The 18,970-nt window shown below is 35.4% G+C and overlaps 1 protein-coding gene across 1 annotated transcript in view; it reads right to left on the bottom strand.

Annotated features, from left to right (window-relative positions):
• The window catches only part of TBC1D22A (TBC1 domain family member 22A), a 166,168-nt gene that overhangs the window by 79,606 nt on the left and 67,592 nt on the right, over positions 1-18,970 (bottom strand). The window contains exon 10 of the mRNA XM_050324196.1: positions 9,192-9,267. Within this exon, the coding sequence (XP_050180153.1) occupies positions 9,192-9,267 (76 nt within the window). The remainder of the gene's footprint in view (positions 1-9,191; positions 9,268-18,970) is intronic.

Genomic DNA, 18,970 nt, shown 5'->3' with positions numbered 1-18,970 from the left:
AATCAATTTATAACTAATCATATTTTTATTAAATACCCTTATTGGACACATTATTTTGAATGATCACATTTAGACACCTTAAACAGATGCTCCTCAAGCCAGAAGAGCCTATATACATAAAATATTTATTCTTCATGTTCAATGTCAGCTTCTCATGCTGTTTTACTGATTCCAAAATTAAAATTGTAAGTGTCTAGAGAATCACAAACTAAATGGTTAAGGACAGAAATAACCTGTACTAAAGCATGACTCAACTGCTGTCCTGACTAGGGGATGCTGTTAGAATGAGTCCCTAGGCAACCTTACACTTAAGCAAAGAGGGAGCGCGAAATAATACAAAATTATGCACAAACTGCCAAATTGCAGTGGCACAGCATGGTGCCACCACATACATTTGTATAATTTGTCACTTCAGACCATTAACCTTTTGGTGTTCACCTTTACTCAGATTCCTATCAACCCTAGCAGGTTTTCAGATGTTTGACTTTGATCTAGTTTTGGAATTTTGAATATTACTTAAGGTTCAGTTTTTACTCATATTTCATACCCTGAGCAGTTCGTTTTTAACTCTATTTTATCAATACTGTATACTTGTAAATATAAAAAGTATTATTATCTTAAAATTATCCAAAATGCAGTTAAGCTAAGAATCTCTAGTAAAGATGCCTTTCAATTCAACAAAAGGAAGAAAAGTGAGTATTCTTCATGAAGAGCTACTTTAAGCTTCTTCTTAAAAACAGTAGCTACAAGAGTAACTGCTCTGACACCAAAGCAAACTGAACAGCAAAATAATGAGCCATCCTTTGCCACAGAAGCTTACTGGCACTGCTATTTACATGCACAATTATTTTTGTGCTTTGATCCTTAGAAAACATGCAGTAGAAACAAACTAGCACTCCTGTTTTTCATGGAGTCATATAATCATTTAGGCTGGGAAAGACCTGTTAGATCATGATACTAAACCATTAACCTAACATAGCAAAGCCCACCACTAAACCATTTCCCTAAGGGTTACTTCTGTACCTCTTTTAAATAACTCCAGGGATGGTGACTCAAACACTTCCCTGAGCAGGCTGTTCCATGGCTTGATAATCCTTCTGGTGAAGCAATTGTTCCTAATATCCAATCTAAACCTCTCCCAGCACAATTTCCTCTTATCCTGTTACTTGCTATTTTGTTATATATATAGCAATATATCTTGTTCCAGAGTTAGTTTGCTTTTTATAAGTGGATAAAACTGTCCACTGTAAAAAAATTACAACAAAAGTATTTAAAAAAATATACATTGCAAAGTCCTAAAAAATGAAAATATGACTGGTAGAAACCCCGAAATATTAATAAATTATATTCTCCTCAAGGCCTACAATTTAGACATAGTGGAGCACTTGAATTTAGCTCACTGAATGTACTGAGAATGTATGAAATCACTGAGAAGTATTTGCATCATACACAGAAGATATGGTTGATACTCCAATACTGAAAAGCCCAAGACACTGATACTAAAGCAACAGAAGAAAATACGAGAGGAAGGAAGGAAGGACGGAAGGCCTCGTTGCCTCAAATGAAAGTAACAATACTGTGCTAACAAAAAATGGAAGAAACTACTAGGAAAAACATTTAGCAGTGATCAAGAAAGATCTACCCCTCTAGCTAAAACTGAAATAAACATCCTGTTTTCCAGTGGACCCTGAACTTCATATTCAAAGTGTAACACACGAGAGAAAATTATGTTTGATTAGACACTTCTTACTTCAAGGTACCGCCATTGGACTTCTCTAGGCTGCTCTTCTAAATTGTAACTGTGTAAGAGGGTTTATGCCTCACACTTTTTAAATTCCCCATCATATTAAATATCTTTTTCTTGTCCCTTTTTCCTTTTTTGTTTTAATTTGCCATAAAAATAGTAAGTTTTGGTTATTTAAAAAGTGCTCACAGCAGTCAGGAATTTCCAAATGATTTTACAGTCAGTCTCAACTCTTGCTAAGATCTCTGAACTCTGTAATAGCATACAAATATAATCTTCATGGTAAAACATAAAAATATGATTTAAAATATATATTAATTAATTATAATGCCCAGTGAACAGCACTTACAAGTGGATTAAAGTATAATATAGTAATTACAACCATAAAATCAGATATAAAATAACTACCAGTGAGCTAAATAAAATAGCTTTATTAAAATGAAAAAGAGCTTTATGGTACAAATTAATTAAAACAATTATGAAAGGCTTACAAGATTTTTAATCACTTCAGCACCAAGCTGACATATAAAGATGGGCCAACAGACAAGGTCCTTATTAATCACACATTTTCAACAGCAGCAGTAAGGTCTAAATAAATTTTATGTCCATTTCCAATTCAAAATGCTTTCACATGGTTGAAAATACCAGTTTTGCAAATCTTACAATTAGAGTTCTTTTTTCCAGAAACTTCAACACTATCCTAATACAAAATTATTGGTGTCAGAAAAATGTTTTACAATATAATTAAACATGAACATAATTTTGCACATACAATTATGCATTCCTTAACCATCAACCAAAAAATCATTAGCATGACTGAATACGTAACAAAGATAGATCAAATGTCACCTATTACCACAGTTTCATTATCGGTTCATTGTATGGCCACCCCAGTTTCCAATTAAAAAACAAATTCATTAATCTTTATCTGTCACGTATATTGAACAGATCACTTGTTCTGAGAGTTCTTACTAACAACAGTAAACCATTTAATAAGAATATGTATTAGTCTTGGTTGATATTTTGCCTTTTTGAGACCCAGATTTTCTTTTTTAAAAAGCAAAACAATTTCCTCTGCAGTTTAAAAGTTCAATCAGCAGAGAAACTGAATGTCCATCAGAAGCTGTGAAAGTATTAAAACTACTCAGTAGGTATCTCTAAGTATTCTTTGGCTTAACTCATCATATGAAATCAAGTTCTAAGCAGAACTGGGAAATATTTGTATTTGAAGCATTGACAGTTCTATGGGAATAGATGTCGCGGTCGAGGCGGGATGGTGACATGGTTTCAGGATACCAGCTTGCTTTATTGCAACAGTACAGCTACCTTTATACAGTTCTGGGTGACACATGTATACACAGCATTGGTTTACCACTTCATAACAACTCATGATTGGACACACAGCCACATGTCTTAACACAATAGGTTAACACTCCTAACAGGAAACCCACTCTGTGTCACAGTCCTACTGTCCCTGGTTAACCCTCTGCCAGGTGTAAGAAGTTCCATCTTTGGTATCTCAGTTTACAGAGAGCCCAGAACCAGCTGGGGTCCCCCACAAATAGACAGCTTTATCTCTTGGGATAAGAACCTGCTGAATGCCAAACATCCACACAATGTTCAGAAAAGAAACTGGAAGAAACCCAAGAGAATTCTGGACATTTGAAACTTTAGCAGCCCACAAAGAACACACAACTCTTAAATAAACTCAGAAGCTATAAAGGATAATTCCACTGGTACTAATCCTATTCCAACGAAGGATGTTTTATGAACCTCTCCAACTAAAACCATAATACTATACATAAATATTAAGAATTTCATCAACTAACCTTTTAGATGTATCTACAGCAAATATTTCAAAGCATGAGAAGTACACATAATTGTGCAATTAAATAAGCTCTTTCACCATGGCTAAACAAAAATGAAAAATTTTTGATTGACTGCATTTCATGAAGAACTTGATCTGCACATAGTTACACACAACACGTAACTATTTACCAGAGAGTCATATTTAAAATCTTTATGCAGACAGCAAAACTATGCAAAATATATATTTAAGGCCACAGTATGAAAATACTTTATTAAAAGTCCTTATTTGTGGCATTATCTACAGAATTTCAGACAACTGGACAACCAAGATATTTGTAACCCAAGACAGAAATAAGAAGTAAAATATGACTACTGGAGTCATGTTTTTAAAAGGTGAAAGAGTATTTTAACTGCACTTAGACATAAGTAAAAATATTTCCCCAAACAATACTATGTAGTATTTCTTAAAAGTCATTATTTGAAATAATCCAAACATAACAACTTCAATTTGGCACTAAAAATACCTCCTTCTAAAAAAAAGTGTAATTTCTTTTGTACCATTAAAATGGAAACAAACTAGAAATTGTCCTATTAAAATATCACATGTAAGAATAGCTGTCATCCAAAACAGATGACTAGAAGATGCATTCACAGTGGAAACAGTGAAAATTCTAAAATATTACTGAAACTTGGAAAAATGTAGTTGAATTCTAGATAAACTTCCTTATGGGAAAGTCAAAATGCAGCACTCTTTTTATGTTCTTTGGTATTTTTCCATCACTTCCATTTTCAAGAAAAGAGGAAAGCTATATACAGTAATAGTAAGTGCTTTTTTATTTTTATTTTTAATAATTTTCTGCATTTTTATTTTTCCCTGACTTGTTACTAAGATTTGAGGGTCAATTCTGCAAAAAGATTGGTGATTTCTGGTGAAAGAATCTGGAACAGTAATAGCACAGAATTTCTTTAACTACAAGAAAAAACAAGATCAGGCTGTGTAGAACACAAATGCAAACCCTAGGCCAAGCTGTTCTATTAAAGATGCAGAAAAAAATCTTTTCAAATTTATCCTCACACGATGAAGAATACTTATACTGAGTTGCCAATACTGCCTTTATAGTTTTCTGCAATACTAGTAAGAAGCCAACATAAATAAAAAATGTTTAACATTACAGTAGGCTGATCTTTTCCATAGAATTGCCTTCTTGCTAATTTTAGAGAATGCTTCATGATTTTAACATCTTTTACCAATGTTTGTGGAAACCCAAGACTACTTTTATCTACAAATGCTCAGACTTCTACCTCAAGCTCTAATGTAATTACCAGATGTCTTAGAGTAAACTGAAGAAATTGAGACTCTCCCAAGCATGAAACCAGCCAAACACTAAGCACGTGTAAATTCTGGAAACACAAATCCTGAATTAATTTTGGCATTCATATACCATGTCTCTTTGCTTTCAAGCCCAAATGAGGCAAAAGTGGAAGATAGCACGCCACGTGAGTATGACCTTTTATAAATCATGAGAAATGGTTCATGATTTACAGCAGAAAAGGTCTACTGGCATTACAGGAAACAGAAAAGATAAAATTAGTTATCACAGATTTCTTACATTACTGAGCCATTTATTGACCCTCCCTCTCAATTTTTTTGTGTAACTCCTAAAAAAATCTGAATTATGATGACAAGGAGATAAATGAGACTGAATAATGTTTTATCTTCAAATTCCATCTCATCTATAACAATGATAATTAACAAACTAAAAAATTCCATTAACCACAATTCATCAAATAGGTTTTCTGGAGTTTAAGCAGAATGAGATTATGATTAAATTAAGAGAGTATTTTCTCTTTTTGAAGTCTTCTGCAATGTTCTGCAGTGTACACACAAGGACAGTTTCTTTGAGGGGAGTTGTGATCCGTAATGCTGGGTTAATAAAGTTTGCTTGAATCACTAACATAATGCATTAGCACTCTCCAAGGTAAAATCATCACTTTCCATACACTGGTAATCCATTACTATTAGAAAATAAGCTGTATGAGCTTCAGCCACTCACACAGCCACTTACTACATCAAGATTCTCTTCACCATGCAGTTACCCAGCATTAAGAAAATAAAGTAACAAGAGGAACATTATTTTCTTCCAGAGAACCTTAATTAGCACTTAGGGTATGAACAGATAATATAGATTGTGAGTTTGTTCTTTTTAAAAAGCCACTGAATTCATATCAACCATACATTCCCTTTAACTACAGTATAGCAGACCCAGTATAAAAGACAAAAGCAAAAAGAAATGAAGACTAAAGCACAATAACACATAATTTAACAAAACTGTCATGATGCCACCAAAAAGCCAACAAGTCCAGGATCTCTTACCTCAGGCATCCAAAAGTTTATTACAGCAATACACATCTATCATTCTCTAATTAACAACTAAAACTTTATTTTAATCTTGCATGTACTTTGCTGTGCTTTTCTTGCAAAAGAAAGTAACTGAGTGGACAGTCTTGTAGACAAAAGGAAACAGCCCTAAGGGTATTGAAAGTATCTTTTACTATCCAAAACTTTTCACTGGATCTCCTCTATTATAAAGGTTGTGATTAGTAGGACAATGTCAGTTGACAGCTACTTACTAATGGCATCCCTTGGAGTCAGCGTTTGGGCCAATACTGTGCAACACCTTTATTAAAAACTAATGATAGCATAGAGTGGACTGTTTGTGGATGTTACCAAATTGGGAGGAGTGGCTGACATTGAAAGTGAGAGCTACTACTTGAAGGGACCTTGGCAGGCTGAAGGAATGACTGATAGGAACCTCCTGAGGTTCAGGAGAGGCAGATATCCTCTGTCTGGGATGGAATAGTTTCATTCAACTAGCACTGACTGGGTACAACTTGATGGAAAGCAGCTCTGCCAAGGATTTGGGGATCCTGGCAGACAACAGGCTGTAACCCGAGTCAAAAGGGTCCTTGCAGAAAGGTCAAATGTATGTTGGGCTTTCTAAGCAAGAGAGAAGCCAACAGGTCAGGAGAAGTGATTCTTCCTCTGTATTCGCCACTTGGGAAACCGTGCCTGTAGCACAATACCCAGTTCTGCGACACTGGCATTCATGAGCAAGGGTGCATAGGGACCTGAAGCATTTCACACATGAAAGGAGGAGAGCAGCACTGGGTTTGTTCAGTCTTAACAAGAAGTCTATGAACAGCCACAACTACCTAGTGGGAGCATGTAGAGAATGTGGAGCCAGATTCTTCTCAGACGTACACTGAGATAAAATAAAAGGTAGTGGACATAAGTTCCATTTTATATTTATTTATTTATTTATTTATTTAATTATTAGAAAAAGAAAAAAATCACAATGGAAGTAGTTAAACTTCCAACAGCCTTACCCGAAGAAGCTGCACAATCTGCATCCCCAGAATTACTCATAATTCAACAGGGCAAGACTCTACACAGCCTGATTTAAGTTGATCCTGTCCCCATAGACAGAATTCAAGAGAGGAAAGGGCAGAAGTTTGGAACACTGATTTCCAGAGGCCCCATATAACCTAAATAATTATAAATTTCCATAATGTCAACTACATTAATTACTAGCTTATTTTTCAAAGAGCAATGATAGGTTTTTAAAATATTTCCTAATTTCTACAATGGAAAAACAGCTAATAAAATTTCCAACATTCTGAAGCATTGTAATCCCATTACCTTTTAAAATAGTTTCCCTTAACATCTCTTCTATATATGTTACAGGTATGTCATATGGACAAGCTGAAAAATACACCTCCTAGAGGATGATAAATTCTTTATAGTAAGGATTTTGCTTTGCTTTCTCCAATTATACTGCTCAAAACATCCTTTACTACTCAACCATGGAAATGATCTAGCATTAAAATTAATCTGAGATTTTACTTTGTAAGTATTAAGGACAGTAGGAAAAAATCAACATTAGCCAGCAAACACTCATAATGTCTACTGAAAACTACAAAAAATTATAAAGACCTCACAGAATTATTTTAAATTAGATAAAAATCAGGAACCACATTTTACTTTCAGTTACAAAGAGTATAAGAGTATAAGAAAACACAACTGTTTGCTATAACAGTCTGCCTTATTTTTTTAAAGAATGGAAATCTTAAAAATAATGCTTCCTAAACCCACAGAAGTTATTTCACTATATCCCCAAATCACTGGAGATGTAAATAAGATTCCAGTATTTCTTTCTTCCTTAAAAACCAAACAATAATGTATTGTAGTATACTGAATATTTTTATCAAATCAAAAAATAAAGTGTATTATCAGAATGCTATTTTTAATTTAAAAAACTTGGTTAAACAATTTGTTTATATAACTTTGTTTATATAAATATTCATTGACCAAGTTAAGTCTATTTATAGGCCTTATAATTATACACTTCATTTAATATATTGATGCAAACCTAAAATGACATATAAATAGTCACATTACAAGCAGTTAGATTATTTTTGAAGTAACTAAATACACTGATTTAAAGATATTTTTCATGTAAGTATTTGGCTACCTAATATACAGAAATATTCCCCTTTATTTTTCATATTCATTGGTATTCCATAAAATGTATCAACACTAAGAATTTTTACATACATTTGAATTTATAGTGTAATGTTACACAAACATTGTTCTCCTGCCCTTAGTTTTTGATCATTAAAAATACTTTAACATCCTAGAAAAGCACAAAGACCATTATCAAATATTCACGATGTACATATGAGCAGGCAAAATCTCCTATGGTAAGCACTGGTCCAAAAAACTTCACAGTATGTGTAACAAAAAGAGGGAATTAATGTTTTCAGGAAGATTATCAAATATTAAGCTACACAAGGAATATTTTTTCTAAGCCATCACTGACAGGCTAGTGTTGCCTGGTTCTGCTTGGCAACACTTTGTTAATACTCCGTTCATTAATTTAACAAACTATCAGGAGAGTATGTTTAGAATGGGCAAGCATTATCTCTTGCATTTCATTTAATTAAACTCTGTTCTAGCAATATGACAGTCAGCATTTCATGAAGGGAATTATTTTAAGGATGAAGGTAGAAAATATTTCAAAGTGCTCTGCTAAAACATGAAAGCATAATCTAAAATTACCCCTGCACATACTGTAATTTATCTATAAAATTAAAGATGTTATTTCCAGAGTTCATAATTAATTGGATTCCACTGAGAAATTATGCAGGCATTCCAGATAGCAAAATGATGCACAAAGGCACAAAACATAGTGCCACAGGACAGCCATAAACAACCACTGTGACTTGCACGAATTACAACAATCATTGAGACTTAATGTGAAATGAATACTGGCTGCCTTTTGTATGTGGTCATTACTCTGCTGCAAGAAATTGCCATTGAATTTTGATTATATTGCCTTAATAAAAAGTAATGAAAGTGGTTCATGCTCTAGAGGCTTTCTTTTAAATGATACTCAACAGTGTAGTGGCAAAGGCCAGTGTGCCACAAACTAATGATGACACCTCACCTGAGGAAGGCAATTGTTACCCCACCATTGCAGGTGACTGCAGTGAAGTTGGTTTGTCTTCTTGCAAACATTTTAACTAAACACTTTCAATGAAACATCAGTCAGAAATAAGCTGAGCCTTTAAGACTTACCATCAATCCGACTAACAAGTTCTTCCAACATTTTCACTTTCTTCTGAATTCCTGGCTGTGCAAATGTGTAGTTATCCTGAAGAGGAGACCATACGCAAGTATTAGTTGTAGAAAAGAAAAAAAGTTTCATTTCTTTCAATTACTTATCTAAATCCATGCATTTTTCTATGTTTTCTTATAGTCTTTCTGTTTTGCTTCTACATTTCTTAGGTCTGCTTCTACAGTAGAATAGTGAATCATCACAATGGATAGTCCTGTAAGTCCCCATCTCTAACAGTATATACCCTATAGCTATGCCTGCAACAATTGCTCTCTACTTGCTAATCTACTGAAGCTACAGCTTTATTGCACAAGTCCAAGTAGCTTTGAAAGGCTCTCATCTTACATGCCAAAATGTGCCATGCTAGAGTTTTTTTAAGGTGACTTTTTTTCTCATAAATTTACAATTGTAACCCAAATAATGTAGGAAGCATGAAAATTTAGACCATAATCAGAGACAGGAAAATAATTTGATCTTTAGAAGTGCGGAAAAATAATTTCAAGAAGCATAAGAAATCAAAAGTCTGTTTTAATGTAGTCAAAGCTGTTCTGAACCCAAGATTACAGCTAATGTCATGCATCAAAATCTAACACACAACCTATATAACTAAAATGGCATTATATTTGCATATATTTGTCCGAATGTATTACTCTAAATGGATTTTTAATTTTTGGATTGCAGCTCTATAATATAGACTAGAGAACAAGAAAGATATCTCTGCTTGAACCCCAAAGTGATCAACCTTCTTAAATTATTACATTATTTAAATATACAGCTATGTTTCTGAATATTTAACTGAGAATCCCTTCATTCAACTCATTTTTGTATGGTTTTGCTGTGGTTCTTGAGAGATTTAAGAAAAGAAAATTACCCATACATATTTTAAAAGAAAGTTGCTATGTAGACTTATTTTGTGTAACCACTACTTACACAGAAAATCAGGTTAAAGCATTTGCCATCTCAACTGCTATTGTTTGAGTAAATCCTTTATCAATTGGAGAGCTGAGTAACTAACCAAAAGTCAGCTTAAAAAGATTTTCACTGACACTGAAATATTAATTTTTCTTGGCTTGATTTCAAAAGGCATGATTATCAGTTCATTTTTATGTATCCTGACACATTTTTCTATTTTTGAAAAAAAGCCTTACTGACTTTCTTGACTGTATTTATATGATTTTTTCTTTTGATTTGTTTTATGAAACTGAATTGCAATTTAATCTTCAAATTCTATATAACTAGCATGAACTATGAAGCCTAAAAGTTCCCAAGGTAAAATGATACGCTAATAATTGTTACAGTGCATCAACCAACAAGTGATTTACAGTATCAAAAAGTCTACTATTGCTCTCATCACTTGTAACTGACTACAGCAGTAGCTATTTTAAAAACTATAGCAAAATTTTCTAGCAGTGGTCCTCTCACAGTAATTAATATCAGAAATTAAAGTATAAACCAAAACAATGCAGACAAGGAAACAAGAATAATTCTCTGAATTTTTGAATTTTCCACAAGAGTCACCAAGTAAAATAGGTATCCATTTCATCTTGCTGGCGTTGTTTGTCACACAAAACATAAGCATCCTCTGTAGTGCAATAAAGCCCCAAAATTGAAAGAATGGAAAGACTCACACAGAATTCAAATCTATTATAATCCCATTTTGGGGAAAAGAAACTACCACATGCATGGGAAAACTGCCTTTTATACAAGGCAGACACACTCTTGTATTAGTCAAGTATAATATCCAGGACACAGCATCATTATAATTTTCTTTACAGAACCTACTGTAACACAAAAACTGTATTCGCTTTTTTTTCCCAAATGTTCATATGCCCTTCTATTTATTTAAAGAAAGTTAACTGGTGTTTCTAGAAGTTGTACTGCACTCAAAGTACAGCAACATGGTACTCATTTTCCTCTGTATTATTTCCTCTGTAACCGATCCTCTGTAAAAGTATCTTCACATATTTAACACTGAAAGTCAACACAGAGTTAAAACACCAGCGCTTCGATCATTAGTGTCTCCCCAGACAGTGCAACTCTCAACTGTGATCTATGAATCTCAAACTGTTTTCTCTCTCAAAGCCTAATTTACTCCATACACACCTGGAAATGCAACCCAAAACTGCCATCTTGATTTGAAAACAGGTAGGTTTACTTTTCACTACATTTGATCTTTTGCTTATTTATTTTTCTGTTCATTATTTCAGCTGCAAATTAACACAGCTGGGAGTCCCTCTTCTATTTGCGCTGACTCATCTAACTGCAAAGATCTTTACTGGCTCCCCCAGTCCTCTCATCTAATTAAACTGTGTTCCACATATCCCCTCCTATGACACTTGTAGTTGACTTTCTGAAGTTTGTGAAATTGTGAGGACTTTTTAAACATAAAAGGTATTCTGTTATCTACTATCCTTGCCCCTTTTGTGCTTATAGGTAGAATAAAAAGCTAGTAACAAGGTTATAGAAAAAACATTAAACTCACGAAATTCATGAACTATTGCTCAGGGCAACATCAAAGTACAGTGGCTAAGATTTTAATTCCTCTACCATTCAATTTAATTGGCGATACCAGCTTTGAAATTTGACTCAACTTGCCTCCCAACTCTTCTATCTCCTCCTCACCAACTGCTGCAGGGGAACGGGGAACATGCTGTGGTCAGTTCCCAACACTTCATCTCGCTGCTCCCCATGAGCCATGTGTCCTGCCAGAAAACCTGCTCCTGTGAGGGCTCCTCTCCACAGGCTGCAGCTTCCATCAAGGCACCTCCCCCTGCTTCAGCATGGGGTCCTCCACGGGGGCTACAAGTGGATCTCTGCTCCACAATGGACCTCCATGGGCTGTAGGGGCACAGCTATCTCACCACGGTCTTCATCAGGGCCTGCATAGGGTGCTGCTCTGGTGCCTGGAGCACCTCCACCCCCTCCTTCTTCACTGACCTGGATGTCTGAAGGGCTATTTCCTCTCATATTTTCTCACTCCTCTCTCATTATTGCGCAGTGGTTTTTACCCCTTCTTAAATACATTACCACAGAGGCACCACCTTCATCACCAATGGGCTCAGTTTTGGTCCATCTGGGAGGTGGCTGGAACTGGTTCTGTGTGACATAGGTCCTCTTTCACAGAAGACACCACTGTAGTTCCCCTGCTATAAAAACCTTGCCACTTAAGTTCTCTGCTAACTTTCACAGAAAAAAAAAGAAGTCCAGAATTTAACTCTCCTACCTATTCCCCTTCACAGTTGTGGATCCCCTTTTCATTACTCATCCTACAAATTGTTGCTGTATTTCCTCATTTATTCCTTGTGTAGCTGTGACCATCGCCAGTAAGCAAAAGACAAACTGAAAAAAGCCATAAGTAACTGAGAACAGGATTGCCTTGCCTCAACAGATCTTGTAGCAGAAACTTCACATAAAATATCTGTTATTTTTAAACACTGTTCTTGACACTTTCAAGTAAGCATTCACATATGACAAAGTATGCATAAGTACGCAACAGAATCCATGATAAACATTAAAAAATCATACACTGGTGTGCAATATCTAAATTCCTCAATGTTCTACTCAGATGGCTTCCAACACACTTTCAGTGAACTGTGTTAACCTACTTCACAGCCAAATGGTTATAATATCTAGTTCAAACCCTGACACATAATTAGTTTCACCTTACAATACAGAAGGTTAAGACTTTATAATGTCACAAGAGAACAAAACTTGCTTCAGCTTCAAATTTTTGTGTTAGCAGTCTGTACTTATTCTGTATAACCACCTCACTGCCCTGCAACTACAACTAGATCTGGTAAGACTTCTTCTCAAAACATAGTCAATATAATTTATAATAAAATAGTTCATAGACTTCACTAAACATTATTAAAAGTATTAGGTAACCTCTTACATTTTTTTAAGGGTAGAGAAACTCTAAATGGAAGAAACTTGAAAAAATGCACAGAACAAATTTAACTGGGACAATCCTCCTGTACTTACAAAAAGAGAGCAGGAGGAAGAAGGTGGAAAGAGGGGAGAAGAGAGGGAGTAAGAGAGAGAGGAAGGGAGGGAGACGTTGGAGGTGTTAGCTTTTCCTTTAAATAGGTGACAATGGGATAATTTTAAAAGAAGAAGAAAGCTGAAGAAGAAAGGAAAACAACTTTTTACATCATCATGGAGGAGAAACAGAACCAGCCAAACTAAAAGAAGAACCACTGTCAATAATTTGACGTAATGAATGCAGCCAAGCAGAGGTATAGGCACAATGCGTCTCCATCTTTTCAGGTCACACACACTGTTCACCAACAATGGACTGATGGAAATATCAGCACCATTTATAGAAGCAAGTGGAATGGTTTGACACAAAGTCTTCATGTGTTGTTTGTTCATTTTTAACGAGGTTTTATCAATCAAACAGAGCTTTTAAATATAAAGCACGTATTAAGCATCAGACACAGATGTCTATTTTTCTCTACTGATGTATAAAGAATTCCTGTACCCCAATTTAGGTATGTTCAAGCAGAGTATCACATGAGCAAATGACAACTGAAAGAAATAAAGCTTTTTTTCTTATCTCATTATGTCAGAAAGGGATCTTATGAATTTTATTTTTTTAACTCATTTAAGTATTTCATTCATATATTTCCAAATTCTATAACTAAAATCCTTTCAAAAATCTCAGTTCACCCTGCTCTCAAAGTTATGTGAAAGGGTAGGGGGAGGAGGGAGGGACACATGACACTGGTTGATGATAGGCAGCACATATATTAACACTATCAATGCTAGGCACAGTTTAGCGAAAATGTTTCTTGGAGATCAAGATTATAATGTAAATTCCCTCTTAAATACAGTTCAGGAAGAAGAGAGTGTGCATGCCCAAGAACAAACACAAGTGTGCTGGACTCTGCTGTTAGCACATATTCCATAGCATGTTCTGTAATTACTCCAAGATACTTCCTTTAAAAGAAAAGCTCTTTCAACCTTTGTAATTATTAAACCTGTCTTTTGAAAATGTAAAATTATTTAAGTACTAAGAAAGAGATTTACAAAACATTGCAGTAAATTTTTTTAAATGCAAAACAGTATCTTACTTATTCTTACATAAACAGATGAAAAAAGCAACAGTTTATTAAAAGGTAAGTACTCCAACCTTCTACTGGGCTGTGCAATCAAACCTAGTTTTATACAAGTGGATTTATTATAAATTACAGAAACTGTTCAAGTAGCAATAACAGAAGTGCTCAAGGTATATTTTTGGATTCTGGCACAGGCCAGACAACACTTCAAATCTGGATAAGAGCTAGAAATCATAAATATGGACACCTACAATCCCAAAAACTGATGCTGTAAATTTTAGGTAGAAGATAAAATATTTTTATGCTGAAGCATACTGATAACACAATATATTTCATCTATAGATTACAAACAGATTTGTTGTATTCCTGAAAATTTTAATCTTAGTGACAGGTTGGAAAACTGCATTATTAGCTTCCAAAGAGACACAGGCTCCTTAAGAGTTTCTGATGACACTTGTCCTTAAGAAAAACTACAGCCTTCAGCACAAATCCTACTGCTGCCCTCAATTTTCTATTACCTGAAATACTAACCAAAGCTTATCACTACAAACTTAAAACTGGCTACTGGGCCAAATGAAAGAACCACCTTGGCTTCTCCCTTTTAAGTGCAGTCAGCAGTGAATGACTATAGGGGATGGTAGGAGCAAAATAAGCCTGTAGGTGATATATTTGCAGCATTCCTGCAGTTTCCAGTTTGCAGTCCTGAGACTTCTTTAACTCAGAGCAGTATCTTCATAATTAAAGTTGTTTAAAGATTTTCCGTCAACAAAACTTCAAATTGTTCAGGTTCTAAACCCGCGTAAAATGCTTTTCATCCTTTGACAAGTAGTCCAGCAGCTTAGCTACCCAATTACTCTTTTTATTTAAGACTATCACTCAGCAGAATTACAAGATACTATCTAGGTCTTGCATTAGATGAGATGGAAAGCAACTACTCCCTATACACCTTCTTCATGCAGCTCATCATTTTAAAAACTTCTATTACATTCCTCCACTTAGCTAAGTCATCCAAGCTGGAGAACATAATCCATCATCCAAAAACTGTTCCATGCCTTTGATCACACTTATCTTGCTCCATTATTGTTTTTTTAACTTTGAAGCCATCATTTCAAAATGAGACAGACAAAAGGGATTAGAACAGCATAGAGCATACTAAGCACAAGCACATTTTAGGTTTTAAAAGTAGCAAAGTGATGTTTTCTCTCAAGGACTACTTACATAAACCCTTCTCCTCCCTATGTGATAACAGGCAATGTTTCTACCATATATGCTTAGCTTTTTTTATGAACTTCTGGTAAAAAGGACTTCATCAAAATGCACCTTGGAAATACAATTAAACCAAACAGTTGTTCACAGGCTCACTGATTCCTTCCAAAAGCTGCAAGCTTTGTGCTGCTTTACAGGGGCTCTAGAAAATATTAAATAATATAGGGTTTTGTCTTTTAACCATTAATTCTGCTAATCCTACACTTTCTCCAAACTTCCCTGATGCGTGTGTCTAATTGTCTGTGCTCCCGTGAATCCTCTTCAAATCATTTTCAAAATCTAGTGTCATATCCACCCCATTTCATTCCACCCAATACCCAAGCAGTTTTGAGCACTGGCCTTCTTGTTTACCCATTACCAGAGACCCTAATAGGAGAAAATCACAGATACATATTAAACTGAGCAGAATTAGCAATTGACCCTGAAATTCTTACTAGGCATCCTGATGCACAGCATCCTAGTGATGCACTCAATCTTCTCAAACTGATGGGGAGGAATATAAGTCCTCTGGTGACTAAGTAAGATACTAGAATTTTTTTTAACTGAGAAAGGTAAAATTTGCTCAAAGAATAATTTCTAAACTCTTGCTCTTCTTTGAATTTTCTTTTCCTTCACTGAAAGTCTAAAATGCCATAAAGCAGTATTTGCTCCAACAGATTATTAAGAGAAATAGAACCAGATATCTGAGCACAAATACAGAAAGGATTCTGGATAGAAGTACCTATTGTAGCCAGTCTTATGTTTCAGAAGATTTGAGTCTCATTTATGATATGCAGATAGAGTAATGGAAAAATACCACTTATGCAGTATCATTTGATAAGTGATTACTAAAAATGGTGAAGTTGTCCATTTCTCATCAGAAGAAAAGTCACTCCAGGATGCTGATCAGACACAAATTCCTGCCTCGATTATAGAACCTATTTCTCACGAAATATCTCATATTCATCACTTTCCAAAGAGCTGTTATTTTTGTAAGTGTTTTAGAACATAATTCTGATCAAGCAAACCATTGCCTTGGAATAGTCACACCTTCAAGAAAAAAAAACTACCATGTTTTGTCAATCTCAGGATCCAACTAAGACAAGACACTAGCATAAAATGAACAGTCTGGATTTCTGGAAACTGCTAAACATTTATCACCATAGAGAAGTTCTGACTCACAGATGCAGTTATAGCAATAGGAGCTGCAGGGACAGACACAGAGCATGAATATGCAGTTGAAGCGTGGAAGAGAACAACACACAGAAGTAACTGCTGCTAGCATTTCTGACAATCCCTGACAAGGCTTCCACATTTCTCAAGAATACATTTCTGACTGGCATTAGGATCTGTTTGTACAGGAACTGGAGCACAACTGCAGTGCTGTCTTTCAGCATCAGCTATATGACGTTAGTGGAGACTGAAGACTGCTTGTCAGATCATTATATCAAATATCCCATTTTCCCTAACATACCTCATTTTCTGTGCTATGTTCAGCTGAGGAAGCCAGGATGAAAGACTACTTTCTCCATTCAGCTAATGAAAAGGTACAAAGAAAGCTATACTTGACCTATTTTTCCATTAAAATAAACCTTTGGAAGGTCCTATGAAGAATTTTCAGAAGAGTTCTTTCTACACATACTTCTCAATATTTGAAATGCATGTTCATGTTATGTATCAGTTCCAGCAGATCTCTGAAAGGCTTTCCAAGCAGCATTCCATCTATCCATCCATCCATCCATCCATCCATCCATCCATCCATCCATCCATCCATCCATCCATCCAGACTTCAGGCACCCCTTAGCAACAACTTTCCTTAACTCAGGAGTGAGTAAGAACTTTGTAGGATTCCCTTCAATGATCATAAATCTTGCTATTTGATCAGCCATAGAAATAACTAATATGTACCTCAGCACACTCCAGTCCCTGGGAATGAATTATCTCCCTTTTATTCAAAAAATTACTAGGCCATGATAAATAATGATATTAATATTTTAGTGCTATTTTTACACATCTGGTTAGATCATTATGCAATGCATATATTTCCTCTTTGGTTATTTTATTACCATTATACTTTAACTTAAAATGAAGAGTTACACTCTATTTTATACATGAACATTACATTTTCAGGTGGCACAGATCAATGTGAACTTTTTACTTGAATGTTAACGAGACTCTATTGAGAAAAGTGTTATAAAGGACCATTTAGTAATAAAAAAAAAGTTAATTACAATGGATATATGGGAAAGTCTAGTTAATTAAATGGAAAAAATACTCAGGGGATAATTTTAGTTTTCCCATCTGCACAGCCACAGGTGAAAATGCAAAAATGTTAATGCATCATCTACAGTTTGCAAGCGTTCTAAAGACAACCAGTTTTATCATGAGCATGGAAGATATATTTTGCATACGGCCACACACACCCTCAGAAACAGGTTTTTATAAATCCGCATAAATCAGCACATTTTGCAAGAGAACACAGGCTGCAGACAAGTTCTATGGAAAACAAGCTTAAGTCTCAACAGACAGCAAGCTCAGAATAAGTCAGTGGCAAGCCCTGGCAGCAAAGCTGGCCAGCAGCCTCCTGGCCCACTGGATGAAGGGATTATCCCCACTCAGAACTCACTGTCAAATCACAGAGGCTGGCAGAGACCTCTGGAGGCCATCTAAGTCCAAGCCCTGCCCAAAGCAGAGTCACTTGGAGCAAGTGGCTCAAGGCCATGTGAAGTCAGGTTTTGAACTCCAAGGATGAAGGACTCTATAACCTGTTTGGGCCAAACAGTTCCAGAGTTCAATCACCTTTACTGTTCAGATTATCCTTGTAATGCTTGAAAATAGTTTCTTCTATTTTAGGACCACATCTAGAATACCACATCTGGTTTTAGGGACCTCAGTGCAACGAAAATGTGAATGAACTGGAGCAAGAGCAAAAAGACACCAAGATGCTCAGAGGTATGGAGCACATGCTCTGGGAGAGGCTGGGTTGTTCAGCCTGAAGAAAGGGAGGCTTCAGAAGCACATAGTAGCAGCCTGATAAAACCTATATTATCAAGATGACAGAGCTCCATTTTCAATAGTGGTGCATAGTGAGAAGATAAGAGACAAGCAGCATAAACAAACAAAAGCTCTTCCATCCAGCCATTGGGAAAAAACTTCAACATGAGGACAAGCAAACATTGGAACAGGTTAACCCACAGAGACTGTGTAGTCTCCATCCTTAGAGGTTCCAGGACCCAACTGGACAAAGCCCTGAGAAACTTGATCTGACTTCACAGCTGACCCTGCTTTGAGCAGAAGGTTGCAGTCACTTAGGAACCTATAACTAGAGACAACCAACAGAAAAGAAGATGCAAAGTAATCTAAAAGCACAAAATAGATTAAACTATCATGCAATATCAAACATTAAGCAATGGACAAGTTCTGCAAAACTCTCTAAC

This window comes from Myiozetetes cayanensis, unplaced genomic scaffold (assembly GCF_022539395.1).
Source record: "Myiozetetes cayanensis isolate MyiCay16 unplaced genomic scaffold, myiCay2020 scf3, whole genome shotgun sequence".
In the NCBI taxonomy this organism is placed as follows: Eukaryota; Metazoa; Chordata; class Aves; order Passeriformes; family Tyrannidae; genus Myiozetetes; species Myiozetetes cayanensis.
Note: the sequence above shows the minus strand (reverse complement) of the source record. Positions and strands in the feature narration are given on the sequence as shown.